This window comes from Oryzias latipes, chromosome 3, assembly GCF_053564925.1.
Source record: "Oryzias latipes strain Hd-rR chromosome 3, Olatipes_Hd-rR_3.1".
NCBI classification, from domain to species: domain Eukaryota; kingdom Metazoa; phylum Chordata; class Actinopteri; order Beloniformes; family Adrianichthyidae; genus Oryzias; species Oryzias latipes.
Window position 1 is genome coordinate 33,236,418 of NC_136239.1, and position 22,351 is coordinate 33,258,768.

Sequence of the window (22,351 nt, forward strand, 5' to 3'; positions counted from 1 at the left end):
CAGCTGCACTAAAATACACATCAAAGCTGGAAATACTCAGCCAATTAAAGCAACTTGACAATAAAAACTCTGCGGTTTAAATATTTTAGCATTTCTCCCATCACACAAGCTCATTTTCTATGTAATCTGCAACAGAAAAATTATCTGCTTTTACATTCAGTTTTGATTACAAGAAAGGGGTTGATTCTGGCATCTCCCCACTTCAAGTGTAGTTTGTCAAGGACCTATTGTATGCTCATCTTTTGAACCTTGCTAATCTGTGGAGGCGGTGGCCCTGCCATTAAAGGGAGGCAAGAAGGGAGAAGTCCTGTACCACAATACGCCTTTGCTGGAATGAATCTTAACACATAAAACTAAGCAAAACAACTGAGGACATCTTGACCTGAAACAGGATGAGACAAGGAAAAAAGTAAATGAAGGAGTTTAGTGGTTAAAAGTTTGAAAACAGTTATCTGCAGAGGAGTCTTTAGACTGAGGAGGGCGAATGATTCACATGCTGAGAACTCAGAGGAACGGTGCTTTCATCACCAGAACAGTGGAGATATTAGGAAGGTAAAGGGCCTATTGAGTGTCAAGCTATCTCGCCCTGGCACTTAATCAAAGGGATTAGGGCTTGGGAAGCGAAACCCACAGGTTATCCTCCAAGAAGCATACCAAGTAGGTATCGAAAGCCCAGTTTCGGAGAGCAGTTTCTCAAATGAGAAGTGTTTTTAGTTTACACCTGAAAAAGAAAGATGATCAAAGAGGAAAAACAAGTTTGTAGGTACTTGTGCTTATGTCCCAACCCATAACCATTCAAACTAAAAACTCCATACTTAAAAATAACCCAAGTTGGGTTATTTTGTTGTTAAGTTATTAAGTTGTTTTCAACCTGACTCCAAGGTGAAAGAGGGGCTAACTTTTATCTGGTTTATAACTCAGGAATAAACACCAGGAAAAAAAATACACATTGGGTTAAAATGAAACCAATATAACAAGAAAATTTGTATTGCTCCAAACTGTAACCAAAAATACATCCCAACATGAAAAACCATTTGGGTTGAAGAAATAACCCAAGTGTTTTAAGACAGTAAACAACTGATTGTTCATTATAAACTTCCCCAAAACAACAAAGAAAACACGTCTTTTTTAAAGCAAGTAACTATTTTTCTGCAGTTGAGAGTTTAAAACTCTCAGCAGATGTATAACAGCAGCTCAAAAGAAAACAAGATGAGACAAGGAGAAAGTAGACTGCAAACAGGATGGTAGCCCAGCAATTTACACACACGTGCAGTTTGTAAGTGAAGCACATGAAGTGTTTTTTAAGATTCTCTTTGACATTAATAACTGAGGTAGCATATGTTTACTGACTGGAAGCTTAAAGTGACGAGTTTGAAAGTGAAGGAACGTGACAAACCCCATGACTTCTCAAACATTGCAGCAGTCCCTGCAAAGTGCTCCGGTCTTTCTAGTGGTCCAATGATGCTAAACCCGAATCAGGATTGTATTTCTTACAAAAGGATTGAGTAGCACTGTCAGGCTTAGTGGTTATAGGCATAATTAGGATTGGGGCCTCTCAAGTTGACAACACGTGCCTTCACTGCAAACTGAGTGGTCTAAAAACAAAACATATGTGAAAGGAAAAAAATGTACTCTGATGAGTTACAGCAAAATAACACAAGCACAGCCAGCATCCCACTTTATAGGAATGCATGTTAAATCTTTATTTCTTTGTACCATCACAGTAAAATGTCAGTGGAATACCAAGTCTATTTCCCTCAGTCATGTACAGATCTGGTTCTGTCAACAGCTGAACCTCTGAATGTTGCAATCTCATGACACTTACACCACATTTTTGACCAAAGCTTAGATAGAAAATTGAGAGAACATACAAAAAGAAATGCATATTTAGTTCGTATAGACCTGTCTATGATGAAATAAGTCTAAATGCATATGAGGCATGTTTGCTACTGATGTTTCTGGCCTGTCAGTCTCCTGGCCTTAATAGACACATCCATCAGTCTATTGTTAAAATCTTTGGAAACAGATGGATTTCCAGTTCTATTCATGGCTAAATTGTTAAGATCTATTTGGTAAATGTGCTTAAATAATATAAAAACAACAGACACTGTCATTACAACAGCCTCTGGGCTGAAACAAATACAGTAATTGATCACGGAAATGGGGTGTATTTTATCAATATATACCTGTATATATTTTTTGACAATTAAATCTAGAATAAAGATCAGAACAGGTATTTGAAGAAAAAGGACTGACCCAGTGGTAGATGTCTTTACCTCCTAAGTTTGTCTTATAAACCTGAGGAGAGGGAACTTCGGATTAGATGGAGAGGGGGGTTTTTGTGATGGAAATTGCATATAAAGACCCAGACTGATCTGTTAGAACCCACTATTAAAAACCTAGGCTAATGTGAATTGTGCCTTGAAACAGCCTCATTTGTGAAATGGTGCTTTATAAAAACACTGAACTGAAATTGATTGAAGTGATACTTCTACTCTGCATGGTAAACAACTGTGACAAAAAAAGAAGACACTTCTTGCAGCCCTTCTTCCAAGATTATTTTTTACTTTCCAAAACAAAAGCTAAAATGTCCTTTTTTCCAACCGCTGCAGGCGGTGAAGTCCTTCTGTATATCCAGCAATTTTCCACCACAGAAAGGAAAGAGCAGATAAACAGACCTTTTTATATTTCATTCCAAATCACATCAAGACTTAAACATTGGCTATGAGCACACCCCCTTCTCTATTTCAAAGTAAGTCCTGCTGTTACATTTCAAATACCTAGAGGTCACAGGTCATGGTGCACTTTGCAGCTTCTGAGTGCGTTTATTCGGGCACCCCACTGTAAATAGAGAGAAATTCAACATCAAATAACTGTATTTCCAATGCCGGTCCTTAAGTTTGTTCTGAGTGGATGTGTGCTTTTGGATAACAAAGTAATGAATTCTGGTTCTCTCATGCCAGACTGAGCACACTAATATAGCCGTATTGAATATTCTGTAGGTCTCCTTTATGTCACAATGTCTTTAGAAAAACCTTACGTTAGATAAGCAAAAAAAACACTTAATCATATGGGTAAAATATCTTTAAAAAAAAAAGGAAACACACATAAAACATTTACAGTTAAATTTGTTTTGCAGTAACTTATAGCCAAAAGTTCCTGGGTCTTTAAAGGGGCAATAAATATGTTATAAAGCACTTATAAGGCCCTTAGGCCATTGAAGGCTGAGTTGCAGAGCTGTTTACGAGATTGTTTATTACAGGCCTAGCTTATCATTTTTTACCTCACAGAGATGGTTAGAACAAACTCTATAAATAAGTAATTTGCTGCTATCAAGCCAAGCTTGGCAAGTCAGGTCTATATCATGAAACAAAAACCTGCAATCACAAATGTATCTGAACGCAAGGTGAGGCAAAGAGGAGCAAAAAAGGAGAGAAGGGGCCACACTGCTTCATATGTTCTCTATCCACGGCATATGTCCGATCCGCTCGCTACAGAGCTGACAGGTAGGGACGCAATCTGTTGACCCGAGGGCCTGTTAGAGACTTCGAGTGGATAAATATAGAGCAGTGGGTGAAGATAGGTGTCTTCGATGACACATCTAATGATGCTCATCCTCTCCACTCTATTCCCCCTGTCCAGAAAAGGCTTGTGAGGACACAGCTGCTGTGCAGAGCCAAGGCTTCTATTGGAAATTCTTTAAAGTAAACGTTGATATCAGCAGAATTGTGTCATTTATTGTATTCGACCTACACCTTGCACCATTCCCTAGTAGTCTCATGCACAATATAAACATAAATAGTCAAATGCCTCATTTGGATTTGCAGTGAATGGAAGAGATTTGTATTAAACCGTTGCTTGCGTGTGTTCCATTTGCATATGTGAAAACAGTTTCAAAAGGCTTGTCTATAATGCATGAGACCCTTTTAGGCAGTGTTTACTGCAACACTCTATTCCTCCCAGTCACAATCCATGCACAGGTTTGCATCATTTTGTGAGACATGCCAGTTTTGAATTATTCAGTCACTCATCTCTTCCACCGCATCCCTTTTAACAAACATGAGCACATTCACATATTAAAAGACAGTTTTTTTTTTTTTACAAGGATACTACAACAACACCTCAGTCAGTCCCTTTGGAGAGGTGGAAATCCTATTACCTTGCCGTCAGAACCTGTCGAACACCTACCCCTATGCTTGGCTCTCTTTGTAAGAAGGGAATACCACATCCACCACCAGTGCATTTAGAGACTGCCTGCTCCGTGTTCTTTTAATGGAGCCTGGGCCTTGAGTGTCATGAGCAGAAGAAAACGTAGTTCAATTTCCCTTCACTAAAGCTATAAACAGGCACGTACACTGTAGAAGGCAAATGCATAATTCACTGTTGGTGATGTGTGTCTTAACCACTGCTAAAAAATACATGGCAGCATAAGCAAATATAGCAGTGCTCTCAAATGCTAGAGTTGTTAGAACAGACACCAAGAGAATAGAAAGCCATGCAGACAGCCCATTCTGGTCAAAGACAGTATGTACTACAATATACAACTACATGAATGTGCTGCACATATGACTGTGGGGTCATGATGCCTGACTATTTCCAGCCATAAAACAAACAAACAAACAAACAACAAATCTCTTGGACTTTTGCTTTTCAAGTAGAGGCAAAATTAAGGTAATTTTGGCAGTATTCAGTGAATAGGGTCTTGCTGTGGAGAGGGCATCTTTAAAGTCAATACAGTTTCCTATTAAAATTTTTTTTCCCAAAAGTAGCACATATATATATATATATATATATATATATATATATATATATATATATATATATATATATATATATATATATATATATATATATATATATATACTTTAACTTTCTCCACTTGGAAGACTTGCTGATTAAAGAAACAATTTGTTGTCTAATATATTTAAATCGACCAGTATGAAGCTTAAAACATCCCTGTCAACTAACTTTTGACTAACTAAACTAAAATTAAAAATTAATGCAAAATACCTGAAGAAAAATAAATAAATAAAAGGCGCGGTGCACATTTTTGGTTGGCGCCATGACACATGAACAGTAAATCTGGCTCTGGGCAGACAGGCAGCTGCCAGGGCTCTGGCGTCACCAGTGTTCACTGGTGTTGAACAGTGTGTTAACAGGATGTGTAATGCGGTGTGCTGGTCCTGTCCTACGGCCAAAGCTGCGTGGCAGCAGCACTGCAGGCTGCAATAGGATGGTTATCGTGAAGCAGTTATGGAGCTGCTCTGCTGGGCCAGTCTAATTACAGGAGAACAGCATGCACCAGTCTGGACCTCCAAATGGCACCATATGTTTTCCCCGACTAACTGGCTGAATAAATGCCATTTAGCCATTCAGGATGCACTGTGTACTGTGTCTGGGAATCAGTCACTCACATAAAACCAATCACCTGCTCCTAATCCCCCACCCGAAAACCCACCCTTTTCATCCCACCATGTACCCTCACAAAGCTTCCTGTCCAGTTTAACTATTTACAAATCCTGTTGAAAGACTCTGTATAAATCCCGGCTTCTTGAGTAATTGTTTTGGAAATAGTATTCTAAGCAGCCAAGCTGAAATAAAAGGTTCTGGTTAATCAGAAACAGTGCTTTCAAATAGCCCACACCATTTTAAGGTGTGGTCAGGTCTATGCATCGCCTGATGACTGGTGATGAGTGACAGTGCAGAGGAAACCATCAGTTTCAGACGGGCATCTTAGCTTAAAGACCCACTCCAATGGAAATTGTGTTCTTGATGTTTACAATATGTTGTTGTGGCATTTTTATAATGATAGATATATATGAAGAACATTAAGCTTGAAATTCCTTTTCTGAGTATTTATTTATTCAAATCATTGTGAATCAAAAGCAGGCTAAAAAATGCAGTTGGAAAAGGTTCATAGCAGTGACATAGGTGCTACAACCTTCCTGCTCTGCTGCATTCTGATGTATCCACTTGCAGAAAAATAGATTTGTGTTCGTCTGTTTTTTCTCGTCTAAGCTGGCACCAGCAAATTTTATAGCTGGATATCTTCAATTTTCATTTGGTAGGTTGGGGGTGTTAGAGACTCTAAGGTAGCAGGAGAGCTTCTAAACAGATGGATGATGGGAAATGGGGCAGGCTTACTCCACGCCAACGGTCAGCCCACAACTGAAAGGAGAACTTCAAATGAACCGCTGTCGCTCTGCAGAAATCGACACAGATTTTTTGAGTCGCTCTAGAAACGGCATAATCATCATTAAAAGACAAAAAGATGATTGAAGTGGAACTCAAGCTTTGGAACATTTTTTGCAGCTTTTTTTAACAAAGGATTTGAGTGGCCAAAATAAAGTGTAATGAAAACCGTTTTAAAAAAGAAAAAGAAAAACTTGAGTCATGTTCACAGTTATACATCTAAAAAAGATGGTTTCAGTGGAAACTGAAACACAAATTGTCTTAAATCTCAACAAGTTAGGCATCAGTGGATAATCCGAGGGCAACATTACAATTCAATAAAAGTCTGATACAAGCAGTTGTAAATGCTTTTTTTTCTCCGTTTGGTTTTAATCTGAGCATAAAGCATTTCCTCACCAACACTGACTCCCAAAATTGCAATCACAGCATCCCTGATAACAAGAGCATTAATTCCTTGTGCTTTCAAAAAGCTGACAACATCCGTATCATAACCTCTTTTCTGGAAAAGCTCCCCTGTATCACCACAAGATAGACCTATCACACATCATCAGTTTGTTAATGAGAAGAGCCTCGACAGAGGCTCTCACAGATGCCTATCAGGAGCAAAACAAAAAAGAAAATGTAAGTAAATAAGAACTGTAATTAGTATGACAAGGTTGAAAAAACAGATAACACACTGCAGCAGCCCCAAAGCCTACACTTTCACACATGCACAAGAAGCTTGCAAATGCAAAAGACACACACGGGCACTTGACTACATCCTCACAAGCTCGCACGCAAACACACATGCAGACAAAAATCCCATGTTCTAATCAGCTTGCTACAGCACATAATGAGGATCCACTAAACCCCGGTTATCAGCTGCCATCGGCCACTTAGCTCAGCCTTCAAAGAGCTGATTTTTTAGTTCTTCTACAGCAATCCTACCACGGCAGCTATCAAGAGTCAACACAATCTGAGCGTGTGCAATAAAACAAAAAACTAAAAGAAGCAACTGATGGTTGAGCAAGTGATATACTGTAAATGCAGTAAAGTTAAAAGGCAATTATGTGAAAATGGACAAGACAGTGCAGCCTCTTGGGAAATTGTGTCTTGGGGGGTGATTTGTCACCATTGTGATTTACAGCATGGAAACACCAGAGTGCAGTAGTCTTAGTCTCGGTTGGAGATTGCATGAAAGGGTATCGTATGCCACACCACAGGCTATAAATCTGACAGCACTTGCAACGGTCCTAAATACCTCTCATAACCCAGCTTGCTACACCACAATAACAAACTGTAGCAGATTTACCTCTCGCCTCGAGTGAAGACGCGCACACCTTCTGATGCAGCGCAGATCGCACCTGGCTTTGCCACACCTGCCTCACAGCACAAGACAATCACATGAATCAGTTTAGTCAGTTACAGCCAGTCTAGTTTTTACAAATGTGCAGCTCGGTCTGAGTTCTTGCTCAACTCTCCAGGTGTGTTTCTGTACGTGTGTGGTGAGAAAGGTGCACAAGGAAATGAAGAAACTGAGCCTCCTGCTACAGCTTCTGCCCTCCTGGCACTGCTTTGACCTCTGTGAGGAGAATTCACACCTTCAACCCTCCAGCTGGAGGAATGGTGACCTAAAATCTGAAAAAATTTGAAGAAGTGTCCACATGTCCTTGTCTCCTACTGTCTACCTGATATAGGAGGATTGAATTGCAGAGGGCAAGAAGGACCAGGTCAACCTGTAAGATCAAAATCAGCGCTATGCATGTGTTGTTTGGTATAATCAAGCCACAAAAGTCAAACCTGTTCACTTTAAACCATGAATAATTATATATATATACATATATTTATATGTATACCATGGTCCGGGTGAAAACACGATTCTGATCGGCTGCTGGGTGTGCAGTAAAAAGTGATATACCACATGATAACCGCACGGTGAAAAAAGAAGTTCCGGTCACCTAGCTTAAATGTTTTGTATCACTGCGCTGGCTTCTTCAAAACAGCCTTTTGCTTCATCATTTGGACAAAAAAAAGCGGTAAAAGGTGAACTTTCTCTCTGAACTGATGCTTTATTCAACCCATCAGAAAGATCAGCATATATATATCACTTTATATCGTTGAATCTTGACAGCAGCGGTGGCGCGGCGTGGACTATTTGTTACGTGGTGCGGCCACATAACAAATAGCTCGCTTTCTGTGAGAAAAGCTATCCAAATTGGAAAAAAAAACAAGAATTAAGGACTAAAAACTGGTTACTATTTATTTCTTTTGTAAGTGACCATGGTATAAGCGGGTTAATGGCTTTTGAAGTGTGCATTATCAGTTTTTTACGCACTTGGTGAGTCTGTGTGAATCTTAGCCTCAGTTCCTTGTTCTTAGCTGACAGGCGTGGCACACAGTGTGGTCTTCTGCTGCTGTAGCCTGTCTGCCTCAAGGCTGGACGTGTTGTGCGTTCAGAGATGCTCTTCTGCAGACCCTGATTGTAACCAGCGATTATTTAAGTTACTGTTGCCTTTCTATATGCTGGAACCAGTCTGACCATTCTCCTCTGACCTCCGGCATCAACAAGGCATTTCTGCCCACAGAACTGTCCCTCGCTGAATATTCCGTCTATTTTGGACCATTCTCTGTTAACCCTAGAGATGGTTGTGGGTGAAAATCTATTCAGCCCAGGCCGTCATGGCACCAACAACCATGCCACGTTCAAAGTTAAAAGCTTTGAGAAAAAGCTTAAATCACCGTCTTCCCCATTCTGATGTTTGGTTTGAAATGCAGTAGATCATCTTGACCATGTCTACCTAAATACATTGAGGTGCTGCCATGTGATTGGCTAATGAGAAATTTGTGTTAAGAAGCAGTTGGATAGGTGTGCCTAATAAAGTGGCCAGTGAGTGTATAAATGCTCAACCATGTTTTGTGTTAAAATATATTAAAAATAAAAATGTGGTCAGGGTGAAAGGGACTCAGTCAGAAAGGACCTGCCCCATCTTTGCCAATGTTTGCCATACACATCAAGCCTAAAGTAGACTGGCTTCTGTTTAAACATCCGGTGCAGCCTGCTGTAAAATAAATGATGCTGTTAGCCGCAGTCTCGCAGGTGAAATGTGCCGCTGCTACAATTACTCTAATGCCAGGCATGCCAGAATGCCAGTTCTACCAAATGCTGCTGTCAACCCAGGGGTTTAATTAGTTTGGCACATGTGCCACTTATAATCACCTGCCATTACCAGTTCTGGCTGCATCTGCTTCCACGTCTGTCAGTGGCGGACAGGCTCTGTATGCCTGTATGGGTAACTAACTTTCTCTAATGATGGGTCAGTAATTGTATATTTTGGGGAGACAAAACATAAAACTCAACCAACCTAGGCTGTGAACTAAAAGACTAAACTGATGGATTTCCTCTATGATGCCTGTGCGTTTGTACTGTATATACTTATCTTTGAGGGAAAAAAACAAAACAAAAAAGAAATTCTGGCCTTTTTTTTCTCTTTTAAATTGGCATCAAACTGCTTTAACTGTCAGTACAGGAAAGTATTATTTTAATAGTGATACCGACCTGTCAGAAGTCCATCTGTACAGGTGCATTTTGAAAACAGAAGGGAGCATTGCTTCTTAGTGTCAAACTGCATCGTGAATAGAGCTACACCTCAGGCTGAATACATCTCATTGTGATTTCATGAGAGCTGGAAGAGGAGGGGGAAAAAAGTCCAGAACTGCAAGTGAATTTTGACTTAAAATAGCAGAAATAGAAGTTTAAAGTGAATCCTTCGCTCCCCCTGGCGTAGCAGGGGCTACCTCTAGGGCTGAAGGAGAAGGAGAAGGAGGAGAAGAGAAGCCCTCTGGCTCTCACATTCGTGTGACCAAAGAGTGCAATACCTGAAGGATGAATCTCAAGCTGTGTATTTAGCAGTTCATAAAGGAGTGTGCACTTGCATTAATGTGAGCTTGTATGTGTGTAACAGAGGGCCTACCCCCTTTCCCACTTATGGTAAGACTCAGATTTTCTGATTCACCAATGTCTTCTGCGAAACAATAGCTCTAACTAGCCCTATTATTTCCAGAAAGTTCCCATTTAGCACTAAACCAAGGCTTCAATATTGTGCCTGCTCAAAAACATCTGTTGGGGGACTTGTGTGGCTACATAATTACAAATATCTGCAGTAATCCAGCGTCGATAAGAGAGTCATTACTCCACTAGACATTTATCACTATGGGATTGATGACCCATTTCAGAGGCAGCTTTTGTATGGGGAAGTGAAATCACTGATATTTCTTTTATCCTACATCACGTCTGAAGGAATCCATTCGTCAGGAGGCAAGCTAGTTAGAATTGTAATTAACAGCTCCAGCCTTAATAGAATTTTTGCAGGAAACTGTAGACTGACATAGAAGAGGGACAGAGTTTTACTGTGTTTTCTCACTAATTGCTGCTTTCAATGGATGCCTGTCGAGAAGAAGTGCTCTGCACAGTGTCAAGAAAATGCTACAGCAGCACTCCAGCTTCTTCCAAATGCAAAACTTGTGTAAATATGTAAGAATAGGCATTTGGAGATGTGCATGCACAAGCACATTGCTTCAATCTGGTGCAATCGCAAATTCCTCATTAAATTATGCATCTTCCTGCTGAGGTCATGGGTTTCCACTGACTTCTTTTATATCTTTAGTACTTGAATGTCCTCCCATGTACAAATGTAAAGAACGGAGCAGCAGATGATCACAGAAGGTAAGGACTAAAGGTCTGGCCACCTGCTGGCACCGTCCTGTCTCTAAAGCGGTAATGAACAAAGACAGCTTGGGGACCACCCTGCGAGCTTGTCCCCCTGCCTAGTCTCCCTGCTTGAGGGCAGAGTTGGGAGGCTCTCGGGTGACAAGGATGCCAGAGATGTTCCACACACTGACAGGCAGGTCTTACCTGGCCAACCTGCTGTACATAGTGGCCAAGCGACACACGGGCACAGGCACGAATGTGAGGAGGTACAAAGACCCGTGTCTCCATTTCTCTGCACACTGTAGCTGCTTGCATGTATTCACATACCTGGGCATATGCAGAAACTGAGGAGCACACCCACATACACATGCTGACCTGGTGTAATTCCTTCAGCACACGGCATGTGACAGGAGCAGCTGCGGCCGCTACGGCAGATAGATGAGATTTTCATAACTATCTCCTCCAACTTCCATCCTCACCTTCAGGATAATTTATGACCTGCCTGTCAGCCTTGAAGAGACAATATGCTTGCAATGAAATGAAGTGTTCCAGCAGTGTAGGTTATAATTAAAAGAAAAGAGGAGAAAAATGTGCTTATATGGAGTCAGGGGGGGCGTGCTTTTAAGTGGCTGCAGGTGTAGTAAATCTATGAATAACATGCCTGTGTGTGTCTGTAAACACCCCCATACATATCATTACTGATGTTAGATTTGTGATTTTAAAATGGTAGTATAGAAATAACTAACCTTAAATACATACCTACAACGTCACTAAACACAGAAACTTCCAACATCTGTTATGCAGATTCTAAGTTTACGGACGTCCATAGTATTTTGTGTTATGGTTGTACTCCTACTCATTAGCTCACACGGCACAACGGCAATGCTCAATCAGTAGCAGAGAAGGTTATAAAGGTTTCAGCTGAGGGGTCTTTAAAACGTTTCCACTCCCCTCAAAAACGTGTGTAACATCTGTAAAGGTGTTTCGGCCTTACACGTTCAAAACTCTCGCGTTCACAAGTGGCTATGCAAGTTTCCACGACCGTTTTCTGACTCTACATGTCCATTGACCGCATGGTGCAAGTTAAACCAGGCCAAACTTTGAACAATTATGGCGTTAGATTTGGTAATGACCTATGGCGTCCCTTTCAACACAGAAGTGCCAACCATTTGAAAATTGATCATGGGGTAGAAATTAATAGTTTTGGTTTGAACCCGGGCGGAATTATATGACACTAAGTCTTTCATACATCGGAATAGAGCTGTGAAAGTAAAAGCCTCGGTTACGATTCACAAGATTTGCCTAATTTTTGACATTTCACTCAAAGCCTCTTCCAACTGTAGGTGGCGGACATGCACTAGTAAACAGTAACAAAAAAAAGAAAGGAAGAATAGGCCCCTCCCTGCTCATCGAGAATGAACACCACGGGCTAAATGCGAGATCAAAAACCTGCGTTGAGTGCATTTTCAAGGCGCGTCACATGCTTGGAGACAAATAGTATTCAACCTAAAACAAAACAAATTTAGGGACTCCTTTTGGTAAAAACATTCTTTCCCTAGTGTTTTACATGTCAAATGCACATCTTTACCCAATAACGCTCAGTTTTTTTTTGGGATGCTGGGTTTAATCAGAAGGAATGCACTGGCTGCATGATTACCAGAAACATAGGCTCAAACCACCTCATCAGCTCATTTCCAAGCAAAAATCATGTTTTCATATTAAAAGTGCCCGTCTTTAATGGGCAACTGTGTCTGCAACAAGTCTGTTTAAATGTTTGTGGGATTTTAACTACGTTTTTATTTTTTATTTCTCTCTCAAAGTGCCACTTACTAGTAAGCCTATTCCTGGAAAACGCATAATTATAAAATGGCAGTTTTTCTCAAAAAAACAACAACCTGTAACTAATTAAATAGTGACTCAAGGCACACATGAAGAGAGATTTGTAATAAAGACGAGGGCATTTTTTTAAAAACCTAGCAGTCCTCTGCTTGACCACAGAACGAGAGAAAGCGTGTAAGTCACAAGCTAATTACTGATTTGTTTGAGAGCCCAACAAGACAGGGGTAAGTGCATATTTATATGGGTAGAACTTGTTTGCACAGTAAGTAGAAGGTAGAGAAATAGAATCATCAGTCATCTTGTTCAAAGCACATTCTTTCAAGAGTAAGACATACTCTGATGCACTTCCCAGCCTTGCAGCAAACTGAAATTGGAAGACGATCGCAGCTGCAAGGTTCTGCTGAGGTCGGGTCATGTCACGCATAACTGACTGATTGCTTAACAGGGGTGGGTGCTTGGGAAAAGAATTCATAATTTACAATTGAACACACATCTCACAAACAGTAAAGCCAGGGGCGATCTTGCAGCACAAATGTACCCACTCTCAGGGACCACACAGACATGTTTAAGATAAAGACAGACAAATTACACGACAGAATCTTATTCTAACCACTGTGCTTGCGTTAATTACAGGCTGGCTGGTGTTGAAAGAGGCAAAATGACATGTCCCTATTTGTTTTCTCCGTCACTGCCCAGAACTGAGTAAACATTGCCATGTTGATGGCAGCAAAACTATGTGACTCAAAGGAAAAACAGAAACAAAATAGAAAAAGCGATCACAACTGAGAGTGGATGGGTCCCCCCAATCATACGCAGGTGTTTACCCACCTTTGCAAGGAACAAACCCTTGAGGCAAAGTAAAACAAGGGTGCAGCCACAAAACCTTAGGTTGGTTTCTCATGCCAGGGATAGCAAAATTAGCATGCTGCCTTTGTGGTGCTTTCAAAACAGGGCTGTTTTAGTGGGAAGGATCAAGAGGAAAATGTGGTATTGCTATCTGGGAGATGTGAATAACCTATCACCTCAAACTGGAATCAAAACTGCTTGACCATACCCAGAACGGTTTATAGTGCAGTCCAAAAATCCCCTTCATCTATGCAATTGAAAAAGACATTTTCTTCTGTTCCTAAAACATACACGTGTTGGAAATTGTTTTTATTTCGTAAAATAAACAAAAGGGAATGCAATAAATACACTGTAAACAAAGTAAGATGTGAAAAATAGACTGGGAAAAATAAAAGAAACTTACTCAGAAAGTTAGCAACCTCTAGATTTAGCAACCTCTGGCTCAGTTTTCGCTCTTTAGTTTAAAATCTCATAACCTTGCTTTCCAATGACATAAACTTACTGTATACAACTTGACTTAGCTAGCTTTGGTTATCTTTCTTTGTATCCTAGAAGCTGCTTTTCAGCTACCGTATTTACCACTTAACCACTCCCTTCAAACAGCAATTAGTAAACAATTTTTGCAGTGCTTGCAACAGTCATCTAGCTCAGCAGTGGTATCTGTTCAAAGTTGTCTGGAATGCACAAAATTTGAATGAACTTTGGCTACATCCATCCACCTTTATCATGGATGAGATTCTCATACTCTTCCCAACTCCCATCAGGGATGACGGGGCCTCTTTTTGTCTACCCACTCCCTCTCCCAGCAGTGTTTAGGAATTGGGGTGTGGTCTGTCACAGTAACTACAAAAGAAATGTCACCACTATAGCAATGAAGTGCCAGCCAACGAATGTCTCCCTCCTCCTTTTCTCTGTCGCTATGCGTCTCCACAGGATTGCAGTTGGTATCTTACAACACTGGTGAGGTCGTCCTTGACTGGGCACAACCCTAACCCCCATAACCCTTTGTGGCCCCTGGTGACCCCTGGTTTTGATGACAGAATGGACTTTTTGTGTGGCAGCAGTCTGTCCAGGTGAGGACAAGAGATGACGACAATAGAAAGAAACATAAAGCAAATGGAGGCTGGAAAACACCCCCTCAGGTCATGGGTCAGAGTGGACAGCCGAGTGATGAGTGCAGCTGTGGACATGTGGACCTCCTCCTCCATCCTTTGGCTTTGCTTGCCATGTCTGCTGATGTTCCTTTTGTCTAAGGATAAAGACCTCATCAAATCTTCAAAATCTGGAGAAAAGAAACAAACTCATGCAACAGATGTTGGACGTCACTGACAGTGAGACTACAGTGACACAGTAATCTATGTAGTGTGGATCCGTTTTTTTTCCCATTAAAAAGGCCAAAGTTCTTCATTCCTCAAAAATCTATCTTGAGACGTACTATCTGATTTTTCTTTTTTATAATATTGCAAAAATGACTAAGCTTTTTGTTTTTTTATCTATATGGCTATAAAGAATCTCTTCATTTCTTTTGTTATTGTTTTGTGAGAAAAAAAAAAGTTTAACATGACCATACAAGTCAATTCCACACGGCAGCTCTGATAAATACTGGATTAGAATAATCAAAGTATCTTTTTTAAGATAAAAAGGATCAAACTAAAACTGTTTCTATTCCTTGACTGGGTAATAAACTAGTCTAAGGCTGATTTGAAAGACGACATCTGCTCCCTTCATTTCTACAGAGAATTCAAATGAACATAAAACCTAAAAAGGTTCTTTCACAGACTAAATCTGTAATCGTTTGACAGTTTCCTAGAATAAGTTTGTGCAGAAGTTGTCTTACATATTGGTCCACCTTCATGTTCCGAGGTATAAACCGAAAAGACTGAAATATTTTAGAAGTCTGATTCCAGTAGTAGTTCTGAGCCTTTTCCCATTTGAATGTAAGGAACATTCAGAGTCTGGCACAAAGTAAAACCGACTTTCTTTTTTTTCTGTACAAAGTGCAACCACCCCAAGCCTCCAAACTGAGCTAATTCACACACCGTGAGCGGTCTAACTGCTTCCGATGCCAAAGGTCAATCAATGCCTTCTTTCCTCCCATTTTAAATTTGAGAAATGGGAGGGCAAGGTTTGCCAAGTCAGGCTAAAATGCTGTTTTAGGTCATAAACACCTCTGCCTGTCACCCTTCTTTTCTCCTCCTAAGAGGTGAGTTGGGCTTGCACTCTGTTAATCTTTCACTACAGGGCTGCTCACTCTTACACCGGCCCACAGGAGAACAGAGGAGGCAAATGAAAGAGGGGTAGTAAAGGACAAGAATGGATAAAAGAGCAGGAAGAAAAAGCCATAGAGATGGCCAGATGGGCACCTTCACAGTCCATTTATCAAACCCGATGTGGCCCTCCGCTCCCCTCCCTGCTGCTCTCATGTCCTAAACCCCCATGTAATTCTGTAATGATTTTCATTATCATATAATGACCTTACAAAGCCTACAGCAGTTTGCATGGTCAGTACAAAACTCGCATCTGTTCACTCCAGTGTTTTCTTGCAGACTGTGACAAAGCTTATTTTGTTGCTGTCTTTTTTTCCCCCTGCTGGACTGAGAAGGAGTGACTTCTAAAATTGTGAAGGTTACAATGGGGTATCTCATTAAGACACTATGGAGGGGAGGCAAGAATGGTAATTCTCCAAGACAAAGGGTACTAGTTTGATCCTCAGCCAAAAAATAGAGCCTTGACATACAGCTATTGGGAAGATGGGAGACTTAAAACACAATGTAAATCAAAATTTCCAAACTTAAACCAGATGGAAAATTGGATTTGACAAAATAAAATAATAGGATATAGTGGAACAACAAGCTGCCTTTAATGTTCCAAAGTAAAATCTTCACTTTTCAAAACAAACCTAGAAAAATGATGGACTAAGGGATTGTCTTCAAGCATAACTTCTGCATTACATGCATATGCCCACATGTGAGACATGATCTATGAATTCTTAAAACCTTAAATATCTGTGGTCCCACTGAGATGTGCCATTTCCTTTCCTAATAGATGTGCTCCCAGGAGTCTTGCGTCTTGCTTTTCAATCTGCACTTCCTGTGCAGCACACTGAACCGCTGTACACACTACAGTCACCCACCCACATAATAATCCATCTATTTCCAGGGCATTCATGGGGCATTTACCAAAGGGACGGGGAGGGCATTATCTATCAAAGAATTCACCATGTGCATCGGGAAAACCCAGTTACCAGAAAAGCTCATAAGAATAAAAAAGCTCTCATAACTTTGTTGGCTCAGGCTGAATGAATGGAACTGCTTCTTCTCGCACCAAGAGTCGAGGCATCGCTCATACTGAGTGCCTATAAGTCACTAGTGAGAAACCACTGGCCGCCAGGTCCAATTCTTCTTTCCTTCCTGCTTGCTTGTGCTAAAAATGCCCTGGAGACAGAAAATGGCAGCCAGCAAGCCCAAGTTTTAAGACATAAAGAGCACCTTTAACTGGCGTTTAAGACACAAAAGTCAGCAAACATAATAAATCAGAGGTAGCTGTTTATGTTTATGTGTCCCTGGTATGAGTTAAACCTTTTATTTTTTCTTTGTGCCATTCGCTTGCATTGGCATAAGAACATGAAAGCCAAAGGCACAGCAGGAATTTGAATGTTTTTTTTCATAGATTAAATAGAACTCTTAAAAAGAAAGAGCAGCAGAAAACTTAGCAAACCAACCCTTGACCCTTATAACAGCAAATCCCTAATCAGCACCAGCACGTCCCACTTAACATTGCCCATAGTCTTGAGTTTAGCTTTGCACAAATGTTATCTGTTGACAACCACTTGACAGGACGACCCCAAGTTTTTTTTTTTTGTTCTTTTTGTGAGTGGGGACTGCAAAGGTTAAGAACGGACATGAAATGGATGTAAAGAGAAGAGGAGGCTTGCGGGAGTGGCTTGAGTTCAAACATATAGCAAGGGGCCTGCCCTGCACCAAAGCTAATCTCATCAGTCTTCCACTGCTGATAGAGTAAACGTCTGCCTGCCCTGCTGACAAGGACTGAACATTTCCTGCTCTCCTCTGCTTGCTGTGAGGATGTTGGTGTGGGCTGAGCAAAGTCTAGAGTTAGACACGGTGGGTAGGTGGTACCATTGCATTGTTGGTGGTGGGGGGTCAAAACTGATGGTGAGATGGTTTCTAGCTTTCAGCACATGCGGCTGGAATGCGCTATCAGAGAAGGACCCACATCAGAGCTGTGAGGAACTGAGCGTCGACACAGCACAGCAAGGTGTGTGGAAACAGCCTGTTTACAAGGCTCATCTGGAGGGGACATAGTGCAGGGTCAACCAGAGGGGACATCTCAAAACAAACGGGCTCTGCAGAGAGATGAGGGCATCACCCCAGCTGGAAGCTAGCACATAGTTTTTTCAAAAGAAAAGATCCTTTTTTTAGGAATTTCAAGTGTTTTGCTTTCTCTAGGGTCTTTGACATATCTGCCTCAAAACATGTGTGTTTGTCTGTGTTTGACACATAGGTCAAATCTGCTAAAAGAGACAATAAGCAGAGAAGCTCATGTGAATGCTGCATTGGTGAATACAAATACGGCAGGGTTTGAGTCTGTTCTTGCTGACACTAAAATGACGGTGACTGAGAGAAATGAACTTAAATAACACAAGCTGCAAGTGTGAGGCCCTTCTTTATCTAAATGAATGGCCGGTGCTCTAATCCCAGCGCTCTCAGGCCTTATCTAGAGGAAAGGAAGTGAGTGGGCTTATCCAAGACACACGTGTCGCTGTGATAGCTGCCAGGCCTGAGGACTACAAAACAGACCACTGTGTCTGTGGAATTCACTTTAGCTCTTTAGAAGGAATCAGAGCTGTCTCTACATCAGCAAAAATATTTAGCTCCCAATTATTCGGTTTGATGATGCTCACATTTTTTTGGAACCACTTTGCAAAAGCAAACCGTTTGTCTTCTCAACCAGTGAGAAAAATAATAAAAATAACTTCCTGAATGGGCTTTTAAATGACAGCAATTAAACTCTTAAGAATGATTTTAACACTTAGTAAGAAAAAGTTTAAAAAGAAAGTTGACACGGGCACATTTGCCGTTTGATACAAATCCAGAGTTCACGCCGTAAATGCCCCTTGATAGTTTGTCTGTGTTGGTGTTAAACTTGGATAATGCTGTGTTAAAATAAAAGAACTGACTTCAGCCTAAAATCCAGAGTTCTCTTGGACGATGTTCTGTATTTGATCCTTTTTGGAGCCATGTTTCCTCTTTCACTGCAAGTCTTCCAGGCCTTTTCTGTCACCAAATTATTAAATAAAAATGATCTTCACAGCATGTTGCTGCTATCACCACATTTTACTGTAGGGATGGTATTAACGTGTTAATGATCAGCGCCTGGCGTCTTCACACATCCATTAGGAACTGGGGCTAAATAATTCGATGTTTGCCTCATCAGATCAAAGAACTTTGCTTATCGTAGTTTGAAGGTTGTTGTGGAGCCTTCTGCAGTTTTCCAATGTGTTGTCAAGCAAGTCTGGCCTGTTGTTGGAGTGATACATTGTACACTTTCTGTTTGTAAGATTGATAACAAAGACTAGATATTATTTATAATTATATAGCTCTAGTATTGTTCTTTATTCATTACTGCTTTCCTTTGCCGCCAAAATTGCAGTGTGTGTTGAAAAAAACAGAAGTAGGAAAAACTTGAAAAGCCTGAATTATTTTCAATTACTTTAAATTTGTATTTCACTTTTGAACAAATAGCAAAACAACCAAAAACATAATTTCCATTTCACTGCAGTTTAATTTAAAGAAGAGTCAACATACCTTAAATTATACTCCAAATGAAACTAGCCTACATGGAAGGCCAGCATCCAACATAAAAGGGCTTCATCCGATTGGTCAAATGCATAAATGGATTTATTTGATTCACTAAATACTCCAAACTGCCATAAGATTGTTTTAGCACATTTAAAGTTACCATTTATTGCAATTTTCGCCGTCTTTTGCAATATGCATATTGCACAGCGTGATAATGCAATAACGCTAAGATTGCGATTTATTGTGCAGGCCTATTTTAGATTAAGTGTTGTGAAGCTGTCTATAAAGTTTCATGTAGAGAGCATCAAGATATTGTTCGATACTTGAAGCATTATCAACTACAAGCCCCACAAGTGTAAAAAACATGCATGATGATTTGAGCTTTATCATTATGCTGGCCACAATTATACCTCCACTTTTCTTCAAACTCCAATTGCAGATCTGAACCGTGCCGGGGAACTTCTGAACACCAAGAGTTTCTGTTAAACCTATTAAACCCACAATGACCATAGAGTCATTATGTGTTGTTTGCAGGTTTTCTTTTTTGACTTTTTGTCATTTGTTCTTTTTAATTGAGAATAAAAACCCTGCTTACAGCAGTTAAAGTTTAGTGTCAGAGTTGGGGGTGTTATTAAAATGTTTTATGCTAAAATGTTTACTTTTACTGCAATCAAATATTGGCCTCTTCCGAATGCAAATGTAATCAATATGAGTAAAGTTTAGCCTAAATGACAAAAGCGGTTTATACAAATACACACCTTGTGTGTCAGAAGATCCAGAACCCCTGTTGTATTAGTAAAATATGTCCAACACAAGAGGCCTTCATCTGCTATCTGCGTGCTCAGCTGTTGGACAGGACAAGTTAAAAAATAAATAAGCTTTAAAAAAAAGCTGATTATTGTTTTTCATGTAATTGTTATTGGGTTTTTTTTTGGTAATATGCTATCCATCAATAATTTTTTTTCACTGTGTCTATTTTCAACTATATTGTAAAAAAGACCAAAACACAGCCTGTTTTTTGTAGTCATTCTTTGAAGAGAACAAAATAAACTGAATGTGTTTCCAAACCGGCTACATTAACTATAAAACGTTTAAAATTGTTCATTTTGTCACTGGTTTTATGCTGATGTCCTGCAGGGATCTGCTCTGCCCATCCCAGTCAGAGGCAAGTAGACACACACACACACACAAAAAAAAACCTACACATCAATGTGGAGAAATTGCAAATATCAAACATAAAATCCCCCTCCAAGCTGTTATGCGACAGAGCTAACCAGCAAAAAAATATGCCCCAGTGACACTGTCAGATATGTGTGTGTGTTCACATTTGAAAACATGAGGCAGGGCTTAGTTTTCTTAGTGATTCTTTGCCTGTCTAAAGCATCAGTCACAGAGTAACGGCGGAAACAAAGTTGGTGGTACTATGTGTTACCTGTCTCTCCATGTCTGTCTTTGCTGGTGTCTGTCCGTCAAGGCAGACAGCAGGGTTTCTGCCATTTCCCTTCTTCCCTCCCCCTCTTGGCCTTCCTCCTCCACTGTGGCCAGGAAAAGCTTAGTCTGAAAAAAAGGAGGGGAGATGGAGAGAAGGTTTACACGGCAGAACTTACGATAATGTCTGTACGGTGGAGAACAAAAATAAATGGAAAGTCGAATTTTTAAAAAATTCTTTCAAGAGGAGAAAAAAATATCAAATTATTTTCTGAGTTTTTTAACTCAAAAAAAGCCCAAATTACCAAAAAAAGGATATTAAAATATTAAATGCACTTGGACTTAATCTTAATTGAAGTATTTAAAGACCATATAATTAGGTTAAAAAAAACTACCTGAAGTTATCATGAAAGCAACCTAGACAAAATAAAACAGCTTTTAAAGTCAAAACTCAGTTCTAGCATCCCTGAGACGGCGGGACACAGCAAGCGTAGTAAAGTCAGTTTAAAGTATAAAGTCAGTTTCACATCAGAGGATGGGCAAATTACACCCAATATTAGAGTGTGAGTCAATTAATCACGTCCTGCACAGCACAGTGTAATGTGTGAGTATCCCCCTGTTGAACATGAATTACAGGCCAGCTTAAAGTGTGACGTGGCACATCACTGCTAATCGTAGACATCCTAGAAAACCTTCGCCTCCAAGTCCTCCGCAGCCTCTAAGCTGGTTGAGACGGAGTCAAATGAAAAAGGATCTGGCAGCCCAAATTAAATGCAGCACTGTCAGCCACACTCAAATCCCTCTTCCCTCTCACTGTCTCCCTTTTCCTCTCTACCCATCACAGATTCTCTCCCTTTCTGGATATCCTTAAATGCCCCCCCCCCCCCCCATTCCCCCCTCCTTTGCTGAGCCTCTGAGAAGTGATGGATCTGTAACACTGACGGACTCTGACGCCTTGTTAAGAACAGTCTCTTCCTGTCACATCTACCAGTCAGGCGCGTTCATTTCTTCCCATTAACAGTGACTTCCCTCCCCAGTCATGCAGCCTCCTCTTCAAAAAAAAAAAAAGTCCTACAATATAAAGGAACCTTCATTTCTTTCCCTTTCCCACTTTTTTAATCCCTTTCTGACAATCCACCTGTCTGTCTTAATTCTTGTGACGATAGCTTTGATTATCTGTTTGTGCGTTTCCAAAGGAGGAGAGTAATATGCTTACTTTCTCTGCAGCACTCAGGACAGGTGTCAAAACATGTAGTCGCGTGTGACTGATTACACCTGACTCTGAGGAGACACCAAAGATTACAGTGACCAGAAGGAGGAGGAGGAGGCAGGGCCAGCTGTACTCCCACTGGAAATTGTGTCTTTCAGTTTGGATCAAACTCTGTCCTCCTGGGATGAGTGACACGCACAGAAAGAAGCAGGAAGTGGATTTAGACTGGATCACATTCTCAGCTGCTTTACATCATGTTGCCATGCTGGTTATGAATGCAGAACTACCCATGTCTAGAGCACCACGGGAAAAAGCATGTGATTTGCAGGT

At 40.5% G+C, this 22,351-nt stretch overlaps 1 protein-coding gene across 3 annotated transcripts in view; it reads right to left on the reverse strand.

Annotated features, from left to right (window-relative positions):
• The window catches only part of fto (FTO alpha-ketoglutarate dependent dioxygenase), a 123,272-nt gene that overhangs the window by 47,948 nt on the left and 52,973 nt on the right, over positions 1-22,351 (reverse strand). For 2 of the 3 annotated variants that reach the window (XM_011493353.4, XM_078945311.1), the window contains exon 8: positions 20,816-20,940. In XM_011493353.4, the coding sequence (XP_011491655.1) occupies positions 20,816-20,940 (125 nt within the window). Of the gene's footprint in view, positions 1-14,709; positions 14,847-20,815; positions 20,941-22,351 lie in introns of those variants that run through there. The other variant, XM_078945312.1, reaches the window with a different exon arrangement.